The sequence below is a fragment of the Ziziphus jujuba genome, chromosome 10 (genome assembly GCF_031755915.1).
Source record: "Ziziphus jujuba cultivar Dongzao chromosome 10, ASM3175591v1".
NCBI lineage: Eukaryota > Viridiplantae > Streptophyta > Magnoliopsida > Rosales > Rhamnaceae > Ziziphus > Ziziphus jujuba.
In genome coordinates this window covers 12,796,567-12,821,847 of record NC_083388.1, presented here as the reverse complement: position 1 = coordinate 12,821,847, position 25,281 = coordinate 12,796,567, and the positions used below count along the sequence as shown (strand labels likewise).

At 30.1% G+C, this 25,281-nt stretch overlaps 2 protein-coding genes across 2 annotated transcripts; both read right to left on the bottom strand.

Moving 5' to 3' along the window:
- Window positions 1–8,706: 8,706 nt before the first annotated feature.
- On the bottom strand, window positions 8,707–11,266 carry LOC107411320 (vicilin-like seed storage protein At2g28490; the record flags this gene model as incomplete). The annotated part of the gene is made up of 5 exons (XM_016018884.4): window positions 8,707–9,416; window positions 9,666–10,076; window positions 10,197–10,277; window positions 10,432–10,613; window positions 10,750–11,266. Coding segments are annotated over 5 exons (1,707 nt in total), but the record flags the coding sequence as incomplete, so codon positions are not given.
- Window positions 11,267–16,296: 5,030 nt separating this feature from the next.
- LOC107411315 (nuclear cap-binding protein subunit 2) lies at window positions 16,297–20,910 on the bottom strand. Its single transcript, XM_016018877.4, has 8 exons — window positions 20,690–20,910; window positions 19,445–19,668; window positions 18,893–19,031; window positions 18,783–18,816; window positions 17,678–17,788; window positions 17,368–17,421; window positions 17,164–17,270; window positions 16,297–16,832 (listed from the first exon to the last, which is right to left on the bottom strand). Exons 1-8 carry the CDS (start codon window positions 20,705–20,707, stop codon window positions 16,758–16,760), a joined length of 762 nt encoding a protein of 253 aa, XP_015874363.3. The 5' UTR covers window positions 20,708–20,910; the 3' UTR covers window positions 16,297–16,757.
- Window positions 20,911–25,281: the final 4,371 nt, after the last annotated feature.

The following is a 25,281-nucleotide window of genomic DNA, read 5'->3' as shown; positions in this document are numbered from 1 at the left end:
CAGGGTGACTACTTGATTCGTCAGAACTTGATTCAGTGTAAATATTGTTTTCACTATGTTCAGTATCTGTGTTGTGGATGCCTAAGACATTGGCTCTGATACCAACAAGGGAGATTAAGTAGATATATAGAGTAAGAAGAACAAAATAAGAACAGAGTAGAATAAGATTAAGCGGAAGGAAATGAAAATGACAAAAGTTAAAGGCGGTAAAGCCAGCCAAGAACAATGAAATATAAAATATAAATATAAAATAATTAAATGAAAATATTGAAGGCGGTATAACCAAGAGAGAAAAGGGGTGCCTAATATGACTGGATCTATTAAATTTTTAATTAGAACAAAGGAGGTGATAAAACAAACATTTTGGTGGCAAATATGAGCTTGATTGATTTGATACTTTAAATCCATTTTACTACCATTGGCAGAATTTAATTTTTCTTTGGTTTTGGTATAATATTTACTAGGTACAAGACCTTCTTGAACACAGTTTAAATCTGCACCAGAGTCTAAAAGTGCAATAGTTGATAATTGAAAATTTTGAATGACCATGGTGATTTGAATGTGCCATTTTTTAAGTGTAGGTTGGGGATATAGAGTTTGATTAGAGGATGTAGGTTGAATTTTTAATTCTTTTATTTCTTTTTTGATTGATTTACATTCAGATTGTAGATCATGAATGGTGATTGAAGTTTGTTTTCGTGTTTTATTAGGTTTTGAAGGAGGTGATCCTAGATTTTCTTGTGATGGTTTATCTAGAGTATTTAGACTAGGATTAAGGAGTGGTTTTATACGGGAAGAAGAAGACGTAAGTTTTTCAGAGGGGTGGCTTGACACGACTGTTGATTTATCTGGTGGTTCTCCTGTTTCTTTTGGTAATATGTTTATGTTTAGTAAAGGATAATAATTTTCGAGAAAATTAAAAAATAATATATTAGTTTTAAGATCTATCATTGTTTCTTTCCAACTAGATAAAATATGGGCTTTTTGTTCTTTAGTGTATGATTGTTGGTAATTTAATAATTGATCTTTATGTTTTTCGAATTTAAATTCTTGATTTAGATATTTGTAGTTTGGTCTCCATTGATTAGTATTGATTTGTTGGCAGATTTCATCTTGATGTTTTAGTTTTGGTATAGATCTGAAGTTTTTATTACTAGATGAACCTAAAGATATATTAGAATTATTATTAATAGATTTACTAAAGACAGAATTACTACAAGAGGGACGACAAGAAGGATAACTAGTAAGTTCTTCATTAATTATATCTGGTATTTGATTTCCATTAAGCGATGACCTAGAGCTGGTACTTAATCTAGAACTAGTAGAAGAATTAGTTCTGAATAATCTATCCATTTTCGAATTTTAATTTTTAAAACTCTATTAATTCAAATTTACTATTGTCATATGATTGCTCTCTCCCCTTGACCTCTCAGACCGCTCCTCTCATGCCTCACCTGGGACTTATTGTTCAGACACGGACCATTTACTGTTCAGCTAGGGACGAACACGAATGACAACAATAAAGTTGGCTTAATAAACCTTTAGAAATTAAGACAAGAAAATGAATGAATTAAGCAGATATAATACTCTACGGGTGCTAAAAGAAGTAGTAAGCATATAGATCGAAACACTTATGGCTCTGATACCAACAAGGGAGATTAAGTAGAGTATATATATATATATGTATATATATATATAACACATATATATTGTTGTTTAGACAATGATATTGATGGTAGAAAGAAGTTTCCAGAAATGGACAGCATATATGCATACAACATTTTTGGCTTATTTCTTTATTCTAATATGTCATATGTCATATTTGTTACTATATTTTTGACTTATTTCTATATTCTAATATATCATATTTACTAACCCTACATTTATTAATTAATTATGTGTGCATGTTGAAATACTATATGTGTATATGTATATATATATATATATGAAATATCTTGTCAATTCAGCTGTTGTGTTTGTTACATAGTTAGTACCATAGACTAAATGGAGAACTTTAGAAAAAATATATGACCTAATAACACACATTTATTAGTTAACTATGTGTGCATGTTGAAATACTCTATGTGTATGTAAATATATGTGTGGTGAAATACTATATGTGTATATATATATATGTTGATATATGTTGAAATACATGACTTAATAACACACATTTATTAATTAATTATGTGTGCATGTTGAAATGCTATATGTGTGTATATATATATATATATATGTTGATATATATATATATATATATGAAATATTTTAAGTTAATTCAATCCTGGCTCATATAGGGAACAAGTACCCACATGAAGTGCTACGTTTTTTCTAGTGTTTGGTTATGTTAAAATAGTGATAATTCATCATTCGTCTAAACATTTTACAGAAATTTGGTAACTTTTTATGGCTCATCCTTATCTCACTTGGGCTATATTTATTGCAGAAATTTGGTAATTTTTTATGGCTCAACCTTACCCCACTTGGGTCATATTTATTGCAGAAATTTGGTAACTTTTTATGGCTCAACCTTGGCCCACTTGAGCCATATTTATTTTCATTTTCTATAACAAAAGGTACTTTTTTTCCGAAACACTTTTTTTTAAAGTGAGGCAGAGAGGAAAAGAGACAGAGAGGACATGGCATGAATAGACTGCACCATCACTATCCATTGTAGCACATACACCGATTTTCATGCAAGAGTTAGCCTCAAACTACAAAAATAAAATAATTTGAGCACATTAAGACATGTTATATGCAATTCTCATGGAAAAAACACCCGTTGGGCTTACTTACTCTCTAGAATAGATGAACTTTTCCTTTCTCATTCTTTTGCTATTCAACATATTGATGAACTTTTTTGGATTAGAACACTACTTATAGTACACATAACATATACACAAACACTAGGATACACTCATCAAATCAGTATTCTTAATCACTTAACTCTAATAGCATTAACTGTCAGGTTTATTTATTTAATATTAGTTACATATAAATAGTTGCTTAAATCAGTATTCTTAATTCTATTTTATATACATAAATTCTTGTCCGTTTATTTAAAATTTCCACCTTCCGATTTGCAAAGCGAAAATGTTAGAGAAGGGACTATTGGCAAAGGAACTACAGCAATGGTTGCAACTATGGGGAGGTTAAAGGTGGAACTAGATTATGCCACAAGGAGGCCCACAAATGCCAAGATTTCAAGTAAATTAGCAAGTGAATGCGATTATCTAGTTAGGGAGCATGCTCCTCTACAAGTTGAGACATGGCAGCAGATTGATGAGAATGAAAGAAAAAGAATCAGAGATCTTCTACAGGTTTTTCTAGTTTCTTTCATATTTATACTAAATTCTAAAATATCACCTATATAAACTAAAACAAATCTGTCATGTTTCACCACGCACACCATTGAACACTTAGTGTTTTTGGACCTAGTGGTAGACCTATTGATGGCCCTAAACCTCGATGTATGAACTGGATAGGAATTTCATACTCAGGAAGAGCCACTTCAAATCTTTTGCTTGGATTTAGGGCATCATGTAACGTTTAAGAACCATATAAGGTTTAATAATTTTATGCATTTAATGCACAGATACAAACAAATATAAAGGTGTTAAGTATTATTTTACCTTCAACATTGACATGTTTTATATTTTGCCCTGTAACTGAATGAAAAAACTCCCAACATTGGCCTATGAATAAGTGCAATCTTTAAAATTAGTCTAATCATGTATTTTCTATAAAGAAATTTGATGTAATTAACAACACACACTGCACGAAGAGAAATAAACAGAATCAAAAAGTTTCTAATATAGCAGTCCACCATATTATTGCAGTACAGACAAATAATATAATATAAACTAGTTTCATATACATATTTTCCTTTTTGCAGAAATTCTAGTGGTCCTCTAAGACTGAACTGATGTTTCCTTGCCTTCTTTTCTTCTATTGGATCTATATCTAACATGCCACCCCACTAGAAAATTAAATACAAAAAGTAAAAACATAAAACATTATTACAAACGGCTTGCATGAGATATAATTAGACATAAGAATGTAGTAGGACTTCTAACATGCCTAGCTATGTGGGATTGCATATCTTACGTACATGTAGGGAAGCATGAAATGAGTATACTTTATTAAAGATTAGGATACAAGAATGACTTTCCAAAAATGTTCTCTCCATTGGTTAACTTTGAAACATATTTTCCCATTTCAACAACTTATCTCCATTTCTCATTAGATCTAAAAATGTCAGAAATAGCACACTTCACATTTTATATAATTATGAGGGATTTGGCCTCCCAGGGTTCGTCATCCTCTGTATCCCAGTTCTTTGTTAAAGTTTGGATCTCCTTTGGGTAGCAAAAATACTATGCATGCATGTTGAAATCTATATGTGTATATATATATATATATATATGTTGATATACTGCTTGAATGTATACATATAGATACTTATCAGATAGGTGATTATAACATATGAAGCCAGAGAATGTTGGAGAGATGAACCTTCAGTTTTGAATATCTCATCTATGAAAGGTCTCTGAAATTTGGCTCTATGTGCTAAGAATGTTGTTGGTTCTATGTGCAGTGGTTATATTTGGGTACTGGATTACATTATCTAATTCTCTTATGGTTACATTGCAAGTATATATGATTACTATATATGATTACTTTAATTTAATGCATGAACTTTTTTGTTTGCTTGGCTCAATTATTAATTTATTTGAAAGTTTGGTTGATTAGGTATATCTTTCTATTATTGATATATTAATTCTTTTTCTTTTTTCTTTGCAGTTTAAGTTTGACATTGACCTAGAAGCTAAGAGATATGTTAGATATGTCAATACTTTAATGAGCAAAGCATATAGTGATTTTCGTTATAGACTTTATAATCACTTTTTGGAGTTTGAGACTATTGAGCAAGCTAAGCAATCGACTCCTCCTTTAGGATTAAAGGAAGCAGATTAGCTTTATCTATGTGACTTTTTTGACACAAATAAAAAATATATGGTATATGATTAATTTTTATAATTTTTATGGTTATTAAATTATAGTTTCGAATTAATAAATTATTGTTTCATGTGCAGCATCGTTCACAAGTAAACAAAAAAAAAAAAAAATAGTGAAAATGTACCTTATAGTCATTATAGAGGATCAAAACTCTTTGTATATCATCTTCAGCAAAAATCAAAAGTATATATGTATATTATATTTTTTTTCCAAAATTCTCTGTATAAATTTTAACCTTAACAGTATGCTTATTTATTAATTTTATGCAAACTAGATTTTTATGAATAAGCAGAATCTTTCTGAAGGACAAACACAAGGACAAATCAATTTTTTCCTTGATATGCATTACCATGCTAAAAAAGGATGGATCAATGAGACAGCTCAACAAAGATATATATTTAAAACCTTGCATGGAAAATTTTACAAAACCAAATTGTACAAAAGCACAATGGTTTGTGAATATAGTTACAAGGATTGTGCATATGGCAATTACTGTTAAATTGCTTTTAGTCATTGTACGATTTATTGTTAAATGAAAAATATTTTCATATAGTCTTTTTTTTTTTTTCTTTGTAGGGGGACATGCATAAAAAACGTTCACAACTACTTGAGGAAGGGTTGGAGACAATGAATGAGGATGTGATTGCTGATGAAGTTTTGGGAACTAGATCAGGATATATACTTAGCATGAGATATGGTCCAAAACCAGCTTCATATTCTCGTAAAAGACAACTGTCACCAGATACAATTGCTTTGTGTGAATGGATATCAAGTTTGGAAGAAGAATTGCCTCATACAGGCGACAAACTGAAGCATGGATGTCAAAGTATGAAGAAGATATGAGCCAACTGAGAGAGTTTATACAACAATTTATGGCACAGAACTTTTGTTCTGGTGATGGCACATCGTCTAGCAGGTTTTGTTTTCCTCCACCACCTCCACCTTCATCGGCTGCTTCTTGATATGTTTTTATTTTGATTTTATTGTAGTTATAAAATTTACAAACATATATATGTTCATATTTACTATTAATGGCAAGACTTATTACTTTTGTGTGTAATTATTTTTATAATATGAATATTTATATAATATTTGTGTTAGTAAAAAAATTGAAAAAAATTACAGGGAAATAAAATTAAATAAAAAATCTACAAAACAAAATTAAATTATTTGCTATGTAAAAAAAAAAATTGGGAACGCCTTTGCCGACAAAAGCACAATTTTCTCGGTAATTATAAAAACGTTTTTCCATCGAAACTATTTCATCGGTAAAACTATTTTCCGACGAAGAGGGCATTATCAGTAAACATTTTTGCCGAAGAAATTAGGTTCATCACTAAAACTCTTTGCTGAGGAAACTAGTGTCATCACAAAAACTCTTTTCCAAGGAAATTATATTCGTCGCTAATACTCTTTGCCAAGGAAAGTACATCGCAAAATATAGCTTTGTCGACGACATGTAATTTTGAAGGAAAATAACTTATTGCTGACAAAAAAATTTTGTCGCTAATTACATTTCAAGAATATAAAAATATGCTATATTTTTGTAGCCAAAATATTTTACCGACAATTTTTGGTTTAGGGAAATAGTTTTTGGCGATGAATTTTTGTTTTGGTCGGCAAAAGGTTTTTACGAGAAAATTATAAAATTCATCGATAAAGACAATCGCAGAGAAAGCATAGGCGACAAAGCTTGCGATGAATTCTTTTTTGTCAGGAAAACATTTACCGACGAAAGTTCAATTTTTCCTGACAAAAAGCTTTTGTGGGTAAAAGCTGAATTTCTTGTAGTGATATGTGGATGTTTTGATGATATGTACATTGTTGCCAAAAAATCTGGATTTTTAGGTACTCGAGCTGTTCATATGTTCAATAGTTTTCAACTTCTTTTATATTTTTGCAGTGAACTTCTTTCATATTAAAGTTCAGTATTTTTATTATAGTAATTGTTTGTTATAGTTAAATAACAGAAAGTGGATTCTCTTTAAAACTTAACCTGGCCAAGTAGTAATTAAAGGAAAACTTACGTGCATGCCCTACGGAATATTGCCAATGGTAAGAGCATAAATACAAATTATATGGCAAACTATATAAGTTGAAAATTCTCCACTGGAAACTCTCTCTTTACAGTGGAATGAAAGGTGTGTCCAGGACTTGGAACATCAAAAATTAATCGTTACACTAGTTCCATGGCTCCTTTGAGGTTGGCATCCATCAAGATTGCTAAGTTGTATATAAGGTTGAAAAAAGGTGTGTAATTAGGAGTCCGATTAAGGTGAAAGTTTTTGAACGAAAGAAAGGTCAATTGTCTTTTGGACCTATTTAGGTAGTAAATTGTTTTTTTTTTTTTTTTTTTGGGAATCTAGATCCTATCTTTTTTTATTACTATTTTATTATTTTTTATGCTTGTGTTCATATTTTTTTTTAAAGCATATATAAATATATATATATAAAATAAAAATAAAAACAAAAAAACAAAACAAGCAAATATCCTTCTTTCTTTTTTATGCCAGTGAATGATTTTATAGATACTGGAGCAGCATATGTATCATTAAAGAATTTATTTTTCCATATCAAATTTTAATATTAAAAAGTGAAAAGAAACTATCGACACCCAATTATTGCCACACAAGCTAATTGCCACACAAGCCCACTGATAATGAGGTTGGCCACTACAAAATTTGTTAAAACTCATCGCATAATAGAGGGGGTGAAGTAAAGATAACTGTAGCCAACGTTGTGGTTGTGAGCGGAGCGAGAAACCTTGTTGAATGAGGGTATCCCTAAAACAAGTTCTGAAATGAGTTGATTAGAAGATGGGATTTCTCTTCCAATCACCCGTACGACCCATGGCTTCCTGCCAAGTATCATAGGGGGAAAGAAAGGGCGGTAGATGATAATGAAAAAGGGCGCCGCGTCTGGATGGACGGGCGGGGGGGCGGAATGGTCTCCGGGCGCGAACGTCAGGCTCCCCCTTTACTAATAAAGGAAATTAGAAAGCCTCAACCAGAACCACATTCCTTTTGCGTGCGTAGCTTGTTCCACAGTCACAGGGCTCTGCAGGTATCCCCTATCCTATCCCCATTTATTCCTAGATTCCCGTCACTACGGATTGGTTGTCCCTACCTAACTACATGGTATGGTAGTAGTCTAGGGAGCGCAATTGCTAGAGCGCGGCAGTACGAAGAGTAATGATTTCAGCAAGAGCAGCCGGACGGACTACTATAGCGAGTCTGGTGACTACTAGAGTAGAGTTGAGACAGAAGGTATGGTATAGCAGCCTTTCCGATCCAGCCTCTGGGGTTTCAAACAAACAGTATCAATGATTGTAATCCTCATTGTGTACATACTTCGTGTTAGAATCTATCAAAGAAATTATTTGGGTATAGGGCATAAAACAAAAGAGTTTCCATTTCAGTCGGTCTATATATATATATATATAGGCACAGAATTATATTCATTTATTTTGTTTAATATACATATATACATATATTTTTGGTAAATCAAAGAATTTAATTTGACATTTCCATAAAATAAACTATGGCATTTTTTCCTGAATAATAATAAGCTACGACATTTAAAGATAATGACCAACAACAACATAACGATGGGAGCAGAGTAATGTAGTAGTTGGTCTGTAATCAAGGGAAAAAAACAAAACAAAACAAAACAAAAACCAACACAAAATAAAAGAGAAGGTGGATCTTATTCACAACTCTGGAAACCCGTGAAGAAACTCTGAACGTAAAACAGAAGCAAAAAAAGGAAAAGAGTAAATTAAACCAAAAAAAGAACTAAAAAAGAAAAGGGAAGAAAATGAAGAAAGAAGCTAAAACCAGATAACCAAAAAAAAAGGGAGCTTCCAAGGCTCATTTCTCTCCCTAATCAAAACCCATGATGAGATCATTCCCAAAGTTCTTGATCACTTTCGGAAGCCTCTCAAAATTGTTGTTGTTGTTGCTGTTCTTCTTCTTACCCCCAACCTCCCCTTCCTCTCCCTCCCCGGCCTCATACGGCGGAGCCGCCGATGCAGAAGGCAAGATCACAGATTCGCGTTGAGCGTCTACCAAGTGTCTGTATCTCTCCTCGCTGGCACCGAAAGCAGCTGCTACCTCCGGACCCGCCATTGTCCTTAGAATCGAGTTTGCACCAACCAAGAAGTGAGGGTAATTCTTGCGCGCCGAGGTTGTGAATCCGAAGAACTCGAAAGGCCCTGTTCGAGATGCGATCTGACAGAAAGGGAAATACCTCGGCACCCAAAACACGTCTCCTTCTTTGACCTCCGCGTTCATGGCCGTCGTACCGTTCGGAAACACTATCTCTATTGTCCCTGCTCCTCTCAAAACTATCCCATACTCTGTTGCTCTCGGATTCAGATGAGGCGCCATCATTGATCCCTGCAAAAATAATTAGAATTTTATTACACGCACATATATTTGTATTTTTATATACATATATAGCTCTGCTACAGTACACGTCGATCCTGTTGGTGTGGTGCACCGCTTACGATACGGTGAGGGACTGGTAAGCTTTTTAACAAAATTATATATATATATATATATATAATCTTCTTCATTTTGGTGTGTTTTTATGGGCATTATTGAATTTGTTTAAAAAAAGAAAAAAAGAAAAAAAGAAATGATTACCGCAGTGAGGTTGACGAGGTAAATTCCAATGCCAGAGCTTTTGAGAGGAGGATAATCGTCCTCCTCGAGTGCCTTGCTATATCCATAATCATTTCTGTAATCTGGCTCTCGTTTGTAGAGGTTATAAGAGTCCGGAGAGTCACCAGATCTCTTGTGTTCATGCCTTCTCTCCTCTCTATTCCCAAATACGGAATTCAATAGCTTCCTCCATGACCAACTTGGTTGTTCATCTTTTTCTTCGTCAGATTGGTCTTGGTGAAAATCGACCATTCTCTTCAGGTGTTCAAGTTTATCTTGCTCTTTTAGTTGCAAAAACTTGGACCATAGGCTTGGTGGGTTGGGGTCTGTAATGTAGACTATTGGACCCTCTTCTTGCCTGCTTAATATCTCTGTTAGTTCTCCTCTTGAGACCTACAAAATAATCATAATTGGATAGTTTCCAATTTTAGTGAACATTTAGTTGCTACCAAATTGATTATAACGATGATTTTTTTTTAATTATTATTATTATTTTTTTTGTGTGTTGCTTACGTTAAAGGCATTCTCAAGTATATGTGTGCTGAATCCAGAGAGAATAGATGTTGGGTATGTTCCTCCAGCCACGAAGAAGGACTGCATGTTTGATTAACATCCCAAAATGAAAAAATAATGATCAAAATTTGTTAACCTTTTCAATGCAGGGCCTCTAAAGAAATCAAAATTTGAATCACGTAGAATATATATATATATATATATATATGAAACTAGGAATTATCGGAATTTGTACCTGGAAAGCACCCAAGCCTAAACTCTCAGATGTGTCAATGCTGCAGATGATGTGAAGTCTCTGACCCTCGCCTGTGTTCACCAAGTAAAATGCTGACCCAGCAGGAATCAGATAAACATCCCCACTCTTCAATCTCCTCTCAGCTAGATCATCACCATATATTAATCCCAACTTTGCTTCCCCTGCAAACCAAAATATATACACACAATAATTTTTATTTCCTATAATGTTGGTTCCAAAAGCATACACATCAAATAAATAAATAAAAGAAAAACCCCATTTGAAAATAAAAATAGAGGTAGAATTTTGCAATTTTGCCTCTGCGAATGAAGATGATCAAATTGGAATCAAGGTACTGAGGGATGAAAAGGGTTTGGGGTTCCATGGTGATGAAACCGATATGCATGTTCCTTCCGAGATTTCTACTACCGAGGCTCTTCACCACCCTCATCTCCCCTGCATCGGTTTTGACAATGGGCTTTACATCTCGAAGCAAGAACCAGTCCTCACTACTAATCTTACTTCCTCTTCCTCTTCCTCCTCTCTCTCTCCTCCAGTCTTCTTCTTCTTGTTGTTGCTCTGCTTCTGCCTCTTCTCCTCTCTCTGATCTCCTCCAGTCTTCTACATCTTCAGCAAAGCTCAATGCCTTGATTCCAAGTACTCCATAGCACAGCACAAGAACAAGAACCAGAAGGGTCAATTTTTTGTTTCCCATTTTTTTTTTAGTCGGTCTGAATGATTTGTCTTGAATTTTTGAGTTTGATGGAGGAAAAAAGAGGTCATGGGGAGGTTTATGAAGAGGGAGAGGGAGAAAATTAAGGGAGACGCGTGCCTTTCATGCAGGGTTTGTGGGTTTGCTGGCGGGTTTTCGTTTAGACACAGCTGGGATATTTTTAAGAGAATTATCCGATCACTCTGTGACAAAGTCTTATTGATTTGAATATCTCAAAGCAAAAAATCTTTCTCTTTCACTGCTCTTTTATTTATTATTATTATTATTATTATTATTATTTTATCATTTCATCTCATAAATTGAATATATTTTAATTAGTATTCTATTTCTTTTCGGGGCGTATAATGATTGTTTTGTCTTTTTATTTTATTTTATTTTTTTTGTAAACTTTCATAAATTAAAAATATGTATAAGAATATTGTAACATCCGGTTCGTCTGAAGAATCACCAACAGAAACTCTTTTTTTTGGTCTTATATAACGAATTTCTGAATACAATTCTTGGGCAGTGATGTAATCAATTATTTTGTTTTGAATATAGCCTGGGACTCCAAACTTATTATATTGTTTGTCTAACATAACGCCAAATATTTGTCCCATCATATAATTAAAATATGCCTCCTAAGATTTCATTTATCCACACAAAAAGTGCAGTGGCAAAGTACATGTTACTAAAAAAGATGCTCTCCATTTCTTCAGAAATAAAGGTTTTCAATTTGGATTAACTAAATTATGACATGGCAACTATTTATATCAAATTGTTATATTTGTATTATATCATTATTGTTAAATAGGAAACATTTATTTATCAATAATTTCCTTTCATGGATTAGAATTAGAAATAAAATTAATAAAATAAAATTCCAAATTGATTACCTATGAGGAAAAACGAAAACTAAAATATAACCAAAATAGCGCGCGCGCACACACACACACACATATATATATATATCATATTTCCCTAATAGTTAAAGTTTAAGTAATATTAAAAATTAAACAATAAAACAAGTAGGCAAAAACGATGATAAAAAAAGAAATCAAAATTTAAAGGCAAAATATGCACAATCAACTATTAAGAATAAGATCATTTCTTTTCAATATTTATAAATTATATGAAGTATTTTATATATCGCTTTATTTTTATATATAGATATATGCAACTTATTCATGAGTAACGTTTGTAAAACTTAAAATTACATAATAAAAAAGTATAATTTTTTATTAATACTTACTATTTTTTTCTTTAAGTTATTGCTTAGTAATTTAAGTTTAGATAGTCATATTTAATTATTTTATTTCAAATTCTAAGCCATAAAAGGAAATTATACTAGTTAATAAATTTTTCATATATATTTAACAATAATGACATCACACAAATATAACCATTGGATCTAATATTGTTGAAATGTCACAAGTTGGCTTCATTTAACAGTAATGCATTTTGGTATCCTTTAAAATTATATAATTCGTTTTGGAGACTTATTTTCAAATTCTTACAAATTGATCCACTTCTGTTATAATTGATTGAAATCGTCAAATATAGATCATGTGGGGCGCATATGGCCCTCAAATATGAATTTTTTTATTTATTTATATTTCAGATTATACTATTTAAAATGTTCAAAAAAATTGTAAGAGTCCAAAAAAAAATTAGATATTTAAAAAAATTCAAAAGTAAAAAAAAACACCAAGTGGCAAAAAAAAAAATTCCAAGGGTATGATAAAAAAAAATAAATGTTTTAAAAAAATTCTGAAAGCTCAAAAAAATACCAAATGTTATAAAAATCAAAAAGCCAAAAAGAAAATGTAAAACAAATTCTAAAAGCACAATAAAAGTACCAGATGGTAAAAATAATTTTGAGAAACTCATAAAAGTACTAGGTATTCAAAAAAAATATGAGAGCCCAAAAAAATACCAAATAATAAAAAAAATGTTGAGAGCATGATAAAAAACATCACATGTTTAAAAAAAATTCTAGGAGCTTGATAAAAATACTAGATGTTCAAATAATTTTGAAAGCACAAGAAAAAATACGAAATGGTTAAAAAAAATTATAAATGCCCAAAAATACTTTTAGGTATTCAAAAAATATTAGGTGATAAAAAAAATTCAGAGTGCAGTAAAAATACCATATGGTAAAAAAAATAAAAATTGAAGTCTAAAAAAATACTAAATAGTTAAAAAAAATTCAAGTATCCAAAAAAAATAACAAATAGTATATAAAAAAAAAATTTCCTAGAGCTTGATAAAAATACTAAATATTTTTTGGGCTTTTAGAATATTTTTTGAACATTTGATTTTTTTTTAGCTCTCAAGATTTTTTTTTACGATTTGATGTTTTTTCTGGCACTCAAATTTTTTTTAATTATTTGGTATTTTTTTTATGTTCTCAGAATTTTTTTTGAACATCTGTTATTTTTTTAAGCTTTTAAAATTATTTTTTACCATTTGTTTTTTTTTTTTTTAAAGCACTCACAATCTTTTAGTCATTTGTTTTTCCCTTTTTTTTCTTTTCTCTCAAAATTATTTTTGAACATCTGATTTTTTTTGGACTTTTTGATTTGTTAATTGAACATCTTGTATTTTTCTTGGGCTTTCAAATGTTTTTTTTTTTTAAATATCTAGTATTTTTTATGCTCTTGAATTTTTTTTTCCCTAGTTTTCAAATATTTTTTTTTTTATCATTTGGTATTTTTTATTGTGCAGTTAGAAATTTTTTTTTTTTTTACCAACGAATATTTTTTGGGCTCTTAGATGTTTTTTGAATATCTAATATTTTTTCATACTCTCAAAAATGTTCTTAATTTTTTAAATAGAAAAATCTGAAAAATAAATTAAAAAAAGCAAATTTGGGGTCACATGCACCGCACATGATCTCAATTTGACAGTTGTAGTTGATTGTAACCAAATTAAACCAATTTATAAAATTTCAAAAACAAGGATATTAATGTAATAAAATTGATTTTAAAATCTAAAATGAAATTAGATGATTTTAAAGGACACCAAAGTGCAATTATCCTTTCTTTTCTTTTTTCTTTTTTTTTTTTTTTTACAAAATATAATTTTTGAAATAAATGAGAAATAAATTTGGATAAAATTAAATATTTTTTTCCAATAAGTATATTCAGTGGATAAAACAATTGTGTTAATAAATATTTAATAATATTACAACCAGTAATAAATGAGTGAAAATTCAATATTATTATTGTAGTACTATGAAGGAAATAATTATTAATCAATATCCTTTTTAATTATTGTATACAGTTATAGCAACCAAGGTTCAAAATTTTGATATCGGTGGAAATATCGAAAGTTTAAAATTTGAAATTTTTTATGAAAATATCGGAAAATATCGAATATCGATAAAAATTTATAAAAAATGATAGAAATATATTTTAAAAAATGAAAATATTTGTTGAAATTTTAACATTAGTTTATTTAAATAATCAATTATCAAATTAATTATAAAAATTATAAAAATATTGAATAGATATTATATTTCTTTTAATCAATTTAATATATAGTAAGCAGTAACGATTATAAATAAATTATTATTGATAAAAAATATGTCCAAAAAAATATATATTTGATAAATTGTTTATTAATTAAGATAAAATAATCATTATAATTACATTATAGTTCATTAATATCATCTCAATACTCATAGAACTTTTAGATAATTAAAGATTATTAGTATCTTTCTCATTTTCATTTTAAGATGTGAAATATGAAAAATAATTATTAAAATATATATCTTCTTAATAATTTTTTATGTAATTATTAATATGTCAACTATAAGAATTTTGTATTAAATACAAATGTCTCTAATGTTTAGTACAATATATTCTATCATTTTTTTTATTTTTATTTGTTTAATATTATTAATTTAAATGCTATCAATATCAATTCTATATAATATTATATTTTTATGTTATTATTTTATATTATTATTTTTCATTCTTATATAATCAATTATTAATTTGTAATTATAGGATTCTAATAAATTCATTTTATACAAAATGTATAGCAAGTATATATATTTAATCAATAAATAGAACTTATTAAGGTTATTGAATTCAATTCATTTCGTTTTATTTATATCATTAAATACTTAAAAACAATTAAAATGTTAAAAAAATTATTACTAAAGTTAATTTGGTAAAATAATTTACTAAATATTAACAATATTTTGAATTTTTTTAATAAAAAATTAAAAAAATTTCATAGATATTTTCAAAATTTTCAAGAAAAATTTCAAAAATTTATATGGAAATTTCTAAATTTTCGATGAATATTATAGATTTTTTTAACCAAATTATTGAGGATTTAATATAAATATTTTGATAGAAATTTCTATGAAAATTTTGATAAAATTTTAGAAATTTCGATGGATATTATGGAAATTCTATTCGTTTCCATTTGCAACTTAAATTTTATTTCAACTCTTTAAAAAAATAAAAATTTCGAAGAAATTTCAAAAAATTTTGGATATTTTAAACTTGACAATAGCTAAACACCATTAATGTTGATCATAAAACATGCAAGATTATTAAACTAATTATTTACCAAATACTTAATGATTTTTTAAATTTTTATAATTATGAAGAGGAAGAAGATGAAATGTCCATTTTAGCACTTAAATCATGAAAGAAAACAGGTTATATGCCATTACTATGCTATCTAATGGAGCAAAAGGATCGGAGGTAGAGTGGAGGATTATCGCTGCAACGTTATAGGTTATGAATACAAATTATATGGACAAATTATAAATCCGGACAAAATTCAAGAAGCACTGGTATATAGTTTCTTTTTTTTTTTTAATTTTTTTTTTTAATTAACAGATCAGTTTTTGTTTTTTCTTTTTGAATTGTATATAGTTTGTATATAGCTTATTTACTATTTACCATAAATGTTAATTAATTATGGTTAAATATCTCAATTAATTATAAATGGTAAAAAAACAAACAAAATCTGAAACATAATTTGAAATTGTTGAGTTTTTTTTTTTTTTTTTTTTTTCACATTTGTAGTTAATTAATATACCTAACAAACTCTATCTGTCATTATCTAATACTAATAAACAATTAAAGTAAACAAACTACATACAATTGAAAAAATAAAAACTGAACACATTATTAAACATCACCAAATCTTCTCATCTCAAAATTAGACCAAACAATCTTTAAACCAACATATAAATTCTTAATAACCTAACCTTCATTGTACACAGTTCAATGAAATATAACATGAAAGTAAACCTATAATAATACCGAAAAGAAAAGGAAGGAAAATAAAAGAAAAAGGACTACATAGCATGAAAAGGTCATGTTATTATGCGAAGGTATTCCTACATCTAATAATTGCTTTTGTTTTTTCTCATTTAATGTTAAGACATTTCGCTTAACCGTCTTACTTTAGAATAACATGACCAAATTCAAAAAGTTTTAGGAAAATATAAACATGTCTTCTACAAGTTTAGTGATGAATACATGATTCAACCGAGCCAGATACAATTTTGGAGCCCGGCGTCCTGTCAAGTTGCAAATGTTCCATAACGCTGATCTTCTGATCAAATGAAGCAACAACTATATTTCTAAGCTCGCCTTTTTGCATCATCTTCTTCCTCATCATCAGAGTCACCACTCTCACGAAATCTTGGATTCTTCTCCTATTGCATAAATAGAAAATATATAAATAAATAACTTTGCTCAGGTGAGGGAACCAGAGAGGTTTAAACAATCCTATAGAAAGTTTTTAACCAATTCTTTATTGTAATGCCAATTTCCACCTTGTTGCCAATCCAATGAAGGTATCATTAACAGTGAAATTTTTTGCTTCGTTACATATTTTTCTTCCCCTTTTTTTGGGTTTTCTTTTTCTTCTTCAACAAATAAGCGTTTTAATGGTTATATAGCATGGTATTGGCGACAATTTGGCAATTTTAAATATTCACATTAGTAATTTATGATGACTAGGCCAAGGGTATTATTAGAAATTACTGGTCGGGAGTCATGATCAGCGTTCTTCCGTGAATCATGACCAGAGTTCCTCTTAGAGGCCTCATAGGAGTGGCGATCATCATCTCGGTGTCTTTTGCGATGATAATCTGCTTGTTCAAGAAAAACACACATTAAACAAAAACATGAATAGGACCAATCTCGTACCAAATGTAATCAGACACAACATATTATTTATGAAATTACCTCTGCCATGGCGATGAGAACCACCATGACTATGGCTTCCACCACGCCTGCCATCTGCAGGATTAAAAGGTAAATGGCTGTTCAAAAGAACTATAAATGGGCACACATTAAGACAATAAGACTTCACCCAATTTCACATTACAGGGATGGCCAAGGGCTTTTGTAACATATTGGATCATTTGGCATTCAAAATTAAACTTGCTTTCATATTTGATGGTGACCACACTTTCATTTCAAGAAACAAGCCAAATTTCAAAAAATAGCTATGGCTAAACTAGATAGCAGTACAAGAAGGGCTCCAGTAACTTACACTGAGGTGGCATAACTGGGGGGAAGGAACCCAAGGATCCAGCACCATAATCAACAAGCTGCCTCTGAGCTTCCAATTCTCTTTGAACTAATTTCCCATAACCACCTCTGCGTATAGCATATTAAGGAACTAGCAAAAAGATTTCTGAACTCATAGTTATAAGCCAAACATACATTCAATGGCATCAACAGTTGAGCATTCTAGAATTACCGTTGTTTGTTTAATATGACAACAACCAAACATAAAAATAGTTATTAAATGAAATAAACACTAATTGAAGAAAAAAAGGAGTATTGCGGAAGATCTTCTACCGAAACTAAGTCTTAAAAGTTTAAGATATTCCAACATTTTACATTAGTTGAATATAACAATAAATTCACTCTTACCATCAATTAGAAAAAGAAACATGGAATATATGTTCTTCAGTTCTCATCAGTCTAAATACCATCAGAATTCAACTCCAAATAGTCAATCAATCAGTATAACTTTCTGACAAACATAGCTCCAAAAAACACCAACCATGAAAAATGAAAGGCCAAGGATTCAAAAATCGTCATCTTGCTGCCATGCTTATGATGGATGAAAGAGGAGGGTATAAACATTATCTACCGTCTTTATAATTACATGCTTTGGAGTATTGAAAATTAACCACTCTGAAAAGCCTGTATGCTTTACTGCTATCCTTAACTTCACAGCAATTAGTTCATTTAAAAAATACATACATACATTATGCAGTTGTACTGAACAGTCTAAAATGATATATAGATTCTCATCGATAGGACAGCATAACCTCAAGTATAAAGCAACTTTATCTATGGGCACATTTGGCAATTCAAGCATATATATCTGAATCCATATATTTTGACTTACATATGCTAACCACCTCCTATATGTTTATCAGTCATAAGAAACGGAAACCGGACAGTAAAAACACATAATAGCATTTGATTTATATACATATATACATATATATATTTTCAATAAGAAAGCCTCTATAAAATTGCCAACATAGACAAGATCTAACCCCTTTATGTACTTTAAAGGAATTAAAATTAGAAATACCATGACATACAAACTGACTAATATCTGAAACAGAAAAGGATATCAGGATCATAGTCAGTACGATACTCATCACGAACCTGTAATAGAAATAGACTAAATTAAGACAAGTACAACGTTAGAACCTGGCTAGTAACAGCATTCACAATAATTCACCTGACCACCACTTCGACCACGGCCCCATTGCCTGCCTTCTTGGAAACCCCAATCAAAATCCACACGAATAGGACGGTCATCAAGAATGGTCCCACTTATATATTTCACAGCATCCTCAGTATCCTCTCGGGAATAGTATCTGTTAAAATGTACTTCAAAATCAAGAGGATATTAATATGTTACAGGAACAGCTTATTTTGACAAAGGCCAAAAAATGGGTGCATTTATGACCCTCCACAAAATAAAAAACCAGCTTACAGACTAAAGTATCTTCACCATCACACAAAGATATCACCTCTATCAGATCTAAAAGAGTTAGTGACTTTTAACTAAAAACAATATTTGAGCTTCTTGGGAAGATGAAATGAAATATCATCATTACATCTCAACACTTTAACCACAATTTGCAGGGAGAACACGATATGTCAGTGCATATAGTTAGGTTTAACATTCACCTAAACTGATGGGGAAAAAAATCTAGCTAGTAGGTTACTATTTGTGAACTGCTATCCTTCCAAGGCATTAAGAATAATACAAAGAATAGAGCCTTACAGAACAAAACAGAAACCGCAAGGCGTTTTTGAGTTTTTATCCAAGCCCATAATCATCTTCTTAATTTCTCCAGCTCGAGAGAAAAGCTCATACACTTGCTCTTCTGTTGTATAAAAGGACATATTCCCAACATACACAGTCATTGATGTCTGCAGTGCTACTTCAAATTCCTCCTGTGATCCAGGAAATCTTCTATCCCGATATGCTGAAAGCTTGGATGGATCCTAAACATGAAATTAAAGAGAAACTATATGAGGAGATAAAATTAAAAAAACAGTAAAACAGGCAAGAACACAAAGATATAAGTTGTATTATCGTTAGAGTCCTCAAAGTAGGATTCAAAGATCACGAAATAACCTTGCCAAACTTTGCACACAAACACTGACCCTACATTGAGAATCTTAATTTTTTCTTTCCTTTCGAAGGAGAGTGCTATAAAGTTGTCAATGCCTAATGAAATTTGGATCTCTTCTTAATCATGAAAGAAAAATAATTAGACACAATATGACAATGATATTAATATAAATAATAATAAAAGCCCACATATAGCATATATAAGCAACTAACAAAGTTTCACTTGAAGACAAACAATGCCTTTTCGTTACCCATCACAAGAACAAACAGTTGTATTTAAACATATGTTGCATTTTTCCAGAATCATCATATTCACACTTATCCATAGCCAATTTTTTCACAACTTTGTGTTGGATTCCCATATTTGATAATTGAAAACAAACAGAAAAATCATATGATTTTCAACTGAATGAATTGAATACAACTAGTTAGAGTCACATTCATTCACAACATATGCAATGAAAGTAACCTTAATAACAAAGCTCTCTCTGTTTTTTATTTTTCCCCTGACAGTTGCACATACAAGAGGGAAAAGACGGGATTCGAAAAAAGAATTTAAAAGAAAACAAAAGAAAAAAAGAAAATAGAGAGCAAGCAAGATTATAAGCATGACATCAATTAGCAAAAAAATTTCCCTTCTGTTTCCTTCTCTTTATTTTCACTCCATTTTCACCTACTTTTCTCTTTGTTTCTCTTTTACATAGTAAATTCAACATAACGGCATTCATAGTAAATTCAACATAACGGCATTAATTTCAAAAAGAATTAACAAAAATCCAAGAATTCTCTCAGTGAGAAAACACAAGGTAATTAGAGATTCCCTCTAAAAAAAAAAAAAGAAAACAATTTTGAGAAAGAAACCCTTTGATGGGCATTAGATATGGAGTTTACCTTGAATAAAGAAGCCATGTCTTTGTGTTAGTATTCAGTGTGCAACACCACTGGGCGAAGAGGTGGTGGAAGCTGGCGATTAACTTCGAAGGTTGAAGATGGAGGAGGGAAGGGAACGCCTGGGCTGAAACTAGGGTTCTGTTTCAGAGCGCAGTTTCAGAGCATGAACTCTGGAAAGGACATAGCCTACCTCCCACAAAACGTTCATTTTTATTTTTTTTAATATTGGTCCCCTGAAATTTAGTAAAATTATAGTTTTATTTAATATTTTTAATTTTAGATGGGTAAATTATGTAAGAACCGTTTTGAACATATTTACAAATAAGCCATGATGCACAAATCATCCCTCTTAAATTATTAAGAACTTATAGGTTAACAAAGATGTATAAACAAAGACAAAATTAACTCCATAAATTTCTTTTCTAAAATTTGAAATTACTTAAATTCTCATAGTGAATAAATTCATTTAACTAACATTAATATATGGTAAACTCATTTAATTTAATTAATATTATTTTATAATATCTTATTGAAGAAAATATTATTTTTAATATTTTATTTTTTGAAGAAGATTAATTTTATACTTTATTTTCATATTTTACTTTTTGAAGAGAATATTGTCTTAAATATTTCTTTTGAAGAAAATATTACTTCTAATATTCTTTGGAATAAAATATTATTTTTAATATTTCTCAAGGATAAAACATCATTTTTAATATTTTTTTTAAAACAAAGTATTACTTTTAATTTTTTGAAAAAAACTAGTTAGATAATGAAAATAATTAAGTTTAAAGTATTAGAAAATTGGTATAATGGGTATGAGAAAAAGTTTTCGTCCTATTAAAATAATTTTAGCATGTTGTTGATTAAAGGGGCAATGCGTTGTATATGATCATAATTGATAGATTGATTTGTTATTTAATATTTAAATAGGTTATTTATTTGTATAGTTCAAGGGAATTTTGTATAATTTACCTTAGAGTAAAATTATAGTTATTAATATCTCAATTATATTAAATTAATATAATTAATTAATTATATTAATATTAAAATAAACAATCAATGGTCCCGTTGCTTTTTTGTTTTTTTCCTTTTTAATTGTTCTTCAAAATTTAATAATATTGAAGTAATTAATGTTCTGAATTTTATATATATATATATATATATATGTACATAGTTAGATAGACATTGTTATTGAATATGCACTACCATACTAGATGAGTTGTTAATTAATTTTCTAATTTTAAAATAAAGAATGACTCCATCAATTTTTTAAAATCTGTGCCATCAAAATTTAACAATACTTGTAGTAATTAAAATTGAGGAAGGATATGTGGGAGGGAAAAAGGCTGTAGAATCTGCAGTAGTTTTGATTAGGCCCCTTATTCACCTATGTATCATGCTAAGTAGGAAAATTCAAAAATTACGATCCTTCATTTGCCTCATCAGAGCTGAATAAGTCCCCAGAACTCCAATTGAAATTCCCACGACGATAAGCCCTGCAATGACCACTAATTGGCACCCCCACTTTCGGTAGAGTTCAAAAATCTTCATGTAGCAAATGCATGGAAGCACAATGGAAAGTGGAAACACCCATACTGATAATGGCTCCTATCCACCAAAACCGCACTGATCAACAACAATGTTCTTAATAGAATGGAGATTGGTCTAGTTCTGTAATGCACAAAAAGATGACTCTCAATGGCAGCTGCAAGAGGTGGCATTATTAGAGCAAACTTTGCAATAGGAATTATAAGAATGGTGTATATTGCAATGTTTAAGCCAATTCTGTTTGTGGGCAGATTCAATGATAATTGTGATAGAACATTTTCACCAAACATTAAGTAGCCCATAGCTCCAATAGAAATGTAACCAATGGTGCATATACCGAAGCTGATGATCAAAACCTGCAATAAGTAATTCAATTGCTTATTAGATGTTGAATCACTCAAATGTGGAACAAAGTTCTAATGGGACATATAGAAATTAGTTATCTTACGAAATTGCGTTTTGTCTTCCCTGAAGAGTATAAAGTAGCAAAAACCGGTGAGCAATAAAACTAAAAGCTAAGGGCAGTAGGAACTCCACTCAAATGCATTAGAGTCCATTGCTTATGGAATCCTACCCCCCCCCAGCAGCAATCCACAATATACAAAGAATGATCACACCGGATGCTACTACACCCGCCGATACAATTGAAAGAAACTTCAAGTCTATGATTTCAAGTCTATGAGCGACATTAGGCAACATTAAAATCCCAGTAAGGATTACAAAAAACTATTTCCCTCCAATGTATAAAGCTCCCATTTTAAGATGAACATTTGGAAACAATTTACATAAATTATCACCCTCAATCATGGGAAATCCTATGGGACTAGATATGAATCCAAATATATGAGAAATCCTATGTGGACTAGATATGAATCTATATATACAAGTGTAGCAAATGTAGATATTATAATTCTGCCCTTTTTTTCCAAATGCATGAGACCCAATATCTGTCTATGTTTTAAAGTTTGGTTGGATTCCAAGTACTTCTTTAACAATATACCTGTATGGCAATTTATTATTGCCATTGCTTAAAGAAGCACAAGTCCAAATCATCCAGGTTTTATAAATGTATGTGGAATTGTGATTAACCCCATTCCTACACATATTAAAACATGGATTTTTTCGTAATTCCAGAAGAATTTTAACTTGACTTTAAAAAGATCACAAGGACTTAGACATCAAAGAGGAAAAGAAACTAACCTGATATGGCATTGACTGCATGAATGCAACTTCTTGCAAAGTTGGATACCTCCGTTAATTTTGATATGCCCTATTTGTTTTGAAAATAAGGTTTCTATTGGATACCTCCATTAATTTTGATATGTCCTATTTGTTTTGAAAATAAGGTTTCTATTGCAAAAATACATAAACACCAAACACACATATAAGAAGAAAATGATTGAAAAATCTGTTAATTTTAGTCAAGGCAATAATTTGATTCTTAGACCTTAAAATAATTTTTCTCTTGCGTGGGTCCTCAACAGTTTAATAGATGACAAATGTCTTCCAAACTACAACGATTATTTTATGAGAATAATAACAATCCAAAAGAACAACTTTTATGTTACTCTCTCTCTCTCTCTCTCTCTCTCTCTCTCTCTCTCTGTGTGTATAATATGAATGAATGGTAAAAAAAATAAAATAAAAAATCTTTTTTCTTATCTTTCAGTCGTAGAAAATCATTGTTATTTATAGAAAAGATTACATCTGTTATGAAAAAACTCAATGCTTCAGAATATACAAAGTATTAAAAGTTGTTTCGGTACCAATAATATGTACCTTTACACTTTGAAGTCGTATTTTTTTTCACTAAAATATATTTTTTTATTTTTTATAAAATAAAATTCCAAGCGTTTTAAACAATTTGACAACCAAATAAATAAATATTATTTATAATTTCTATTCACAAAATTCCTATAATCCCCACATGAATAGAAATTAATGCAAGATGATTATGCGGACACTAGAAAGAGTTTAATGAAAATAACTTATATCAGGATAGATACCTTTCAGCATTAAATCTTCCATAGTGAATAGTTATCGAGTTTACTAGTCAATAAATATACATAATACTTTGAATTGTCAACTGTTTATGTAAACTAAAACAATAACCAACACACAATTCATTTTTTGCACAAAATCTATTGTCATTATTGTATTCATTTTGGCATTGAACAACCTGGTTTTCATAAATGCTTTAAAGAATTAGGCCTTTTATCATTCTCATAGAAGCGGTCCCACTTCTACATTTATATAGTTTATTGTCTATAAGAAATGTTCTACCATATTTAATTTGGATTTCCAAGTTATAGACATCATTAAAAATATAGTTTATCATAATAAACAAGCTGCAGGCAGTACTGTTTCACCTTACAAACAGAAAGAAATATTTCTCTTTTAATACTTCACAGTATTATTTGTGAATCATACATATTTACGTTGTCTCATTGAACCTAAACCCTATGATCTCTATTTAGCTAGGTTGGGTTCTCGTTTATGATGATTCGTTAGATTTAGGCTTTAATCCCATTCTTCTTGATCATTTATAAACTTGCTATCTAGACAAATCTTTAGTGAATGGATCCGCTAGGTTGTCTTTTGATTTTACATAATCAATATTTATAATTCCATTAAAAAGAAGTTATCGAATTGTATTATGTCTTCTATGTAAATGTCGAGATTTACCATTATACATATTATTTTGTACTCTATCAATTGCTGATTGACTATCACAATGAATACATATAGTAGGCACAAGCTTTGATCAATTTGAAATATCTTCTAAAAAATTTCTAAGCCATTCAGCTTCTTCTTCAGCTTTATGTAAAGCTACAAATTCAGATTCTATAATTGGTCACGCAATACAAGTTTGTTTTGAAGACTTCCATAACACAACAGCACCTCTAAGTGTAAAACATATATCCACTTGTAGACTTTGAATCTTTTGTTTCTGATATCTAGTTAGCAACACAGTATCCTTCTAACATAGCAATATATCTTGTATAGTGTAATCCATGTGCCATGGTATATCTTAAGTATTA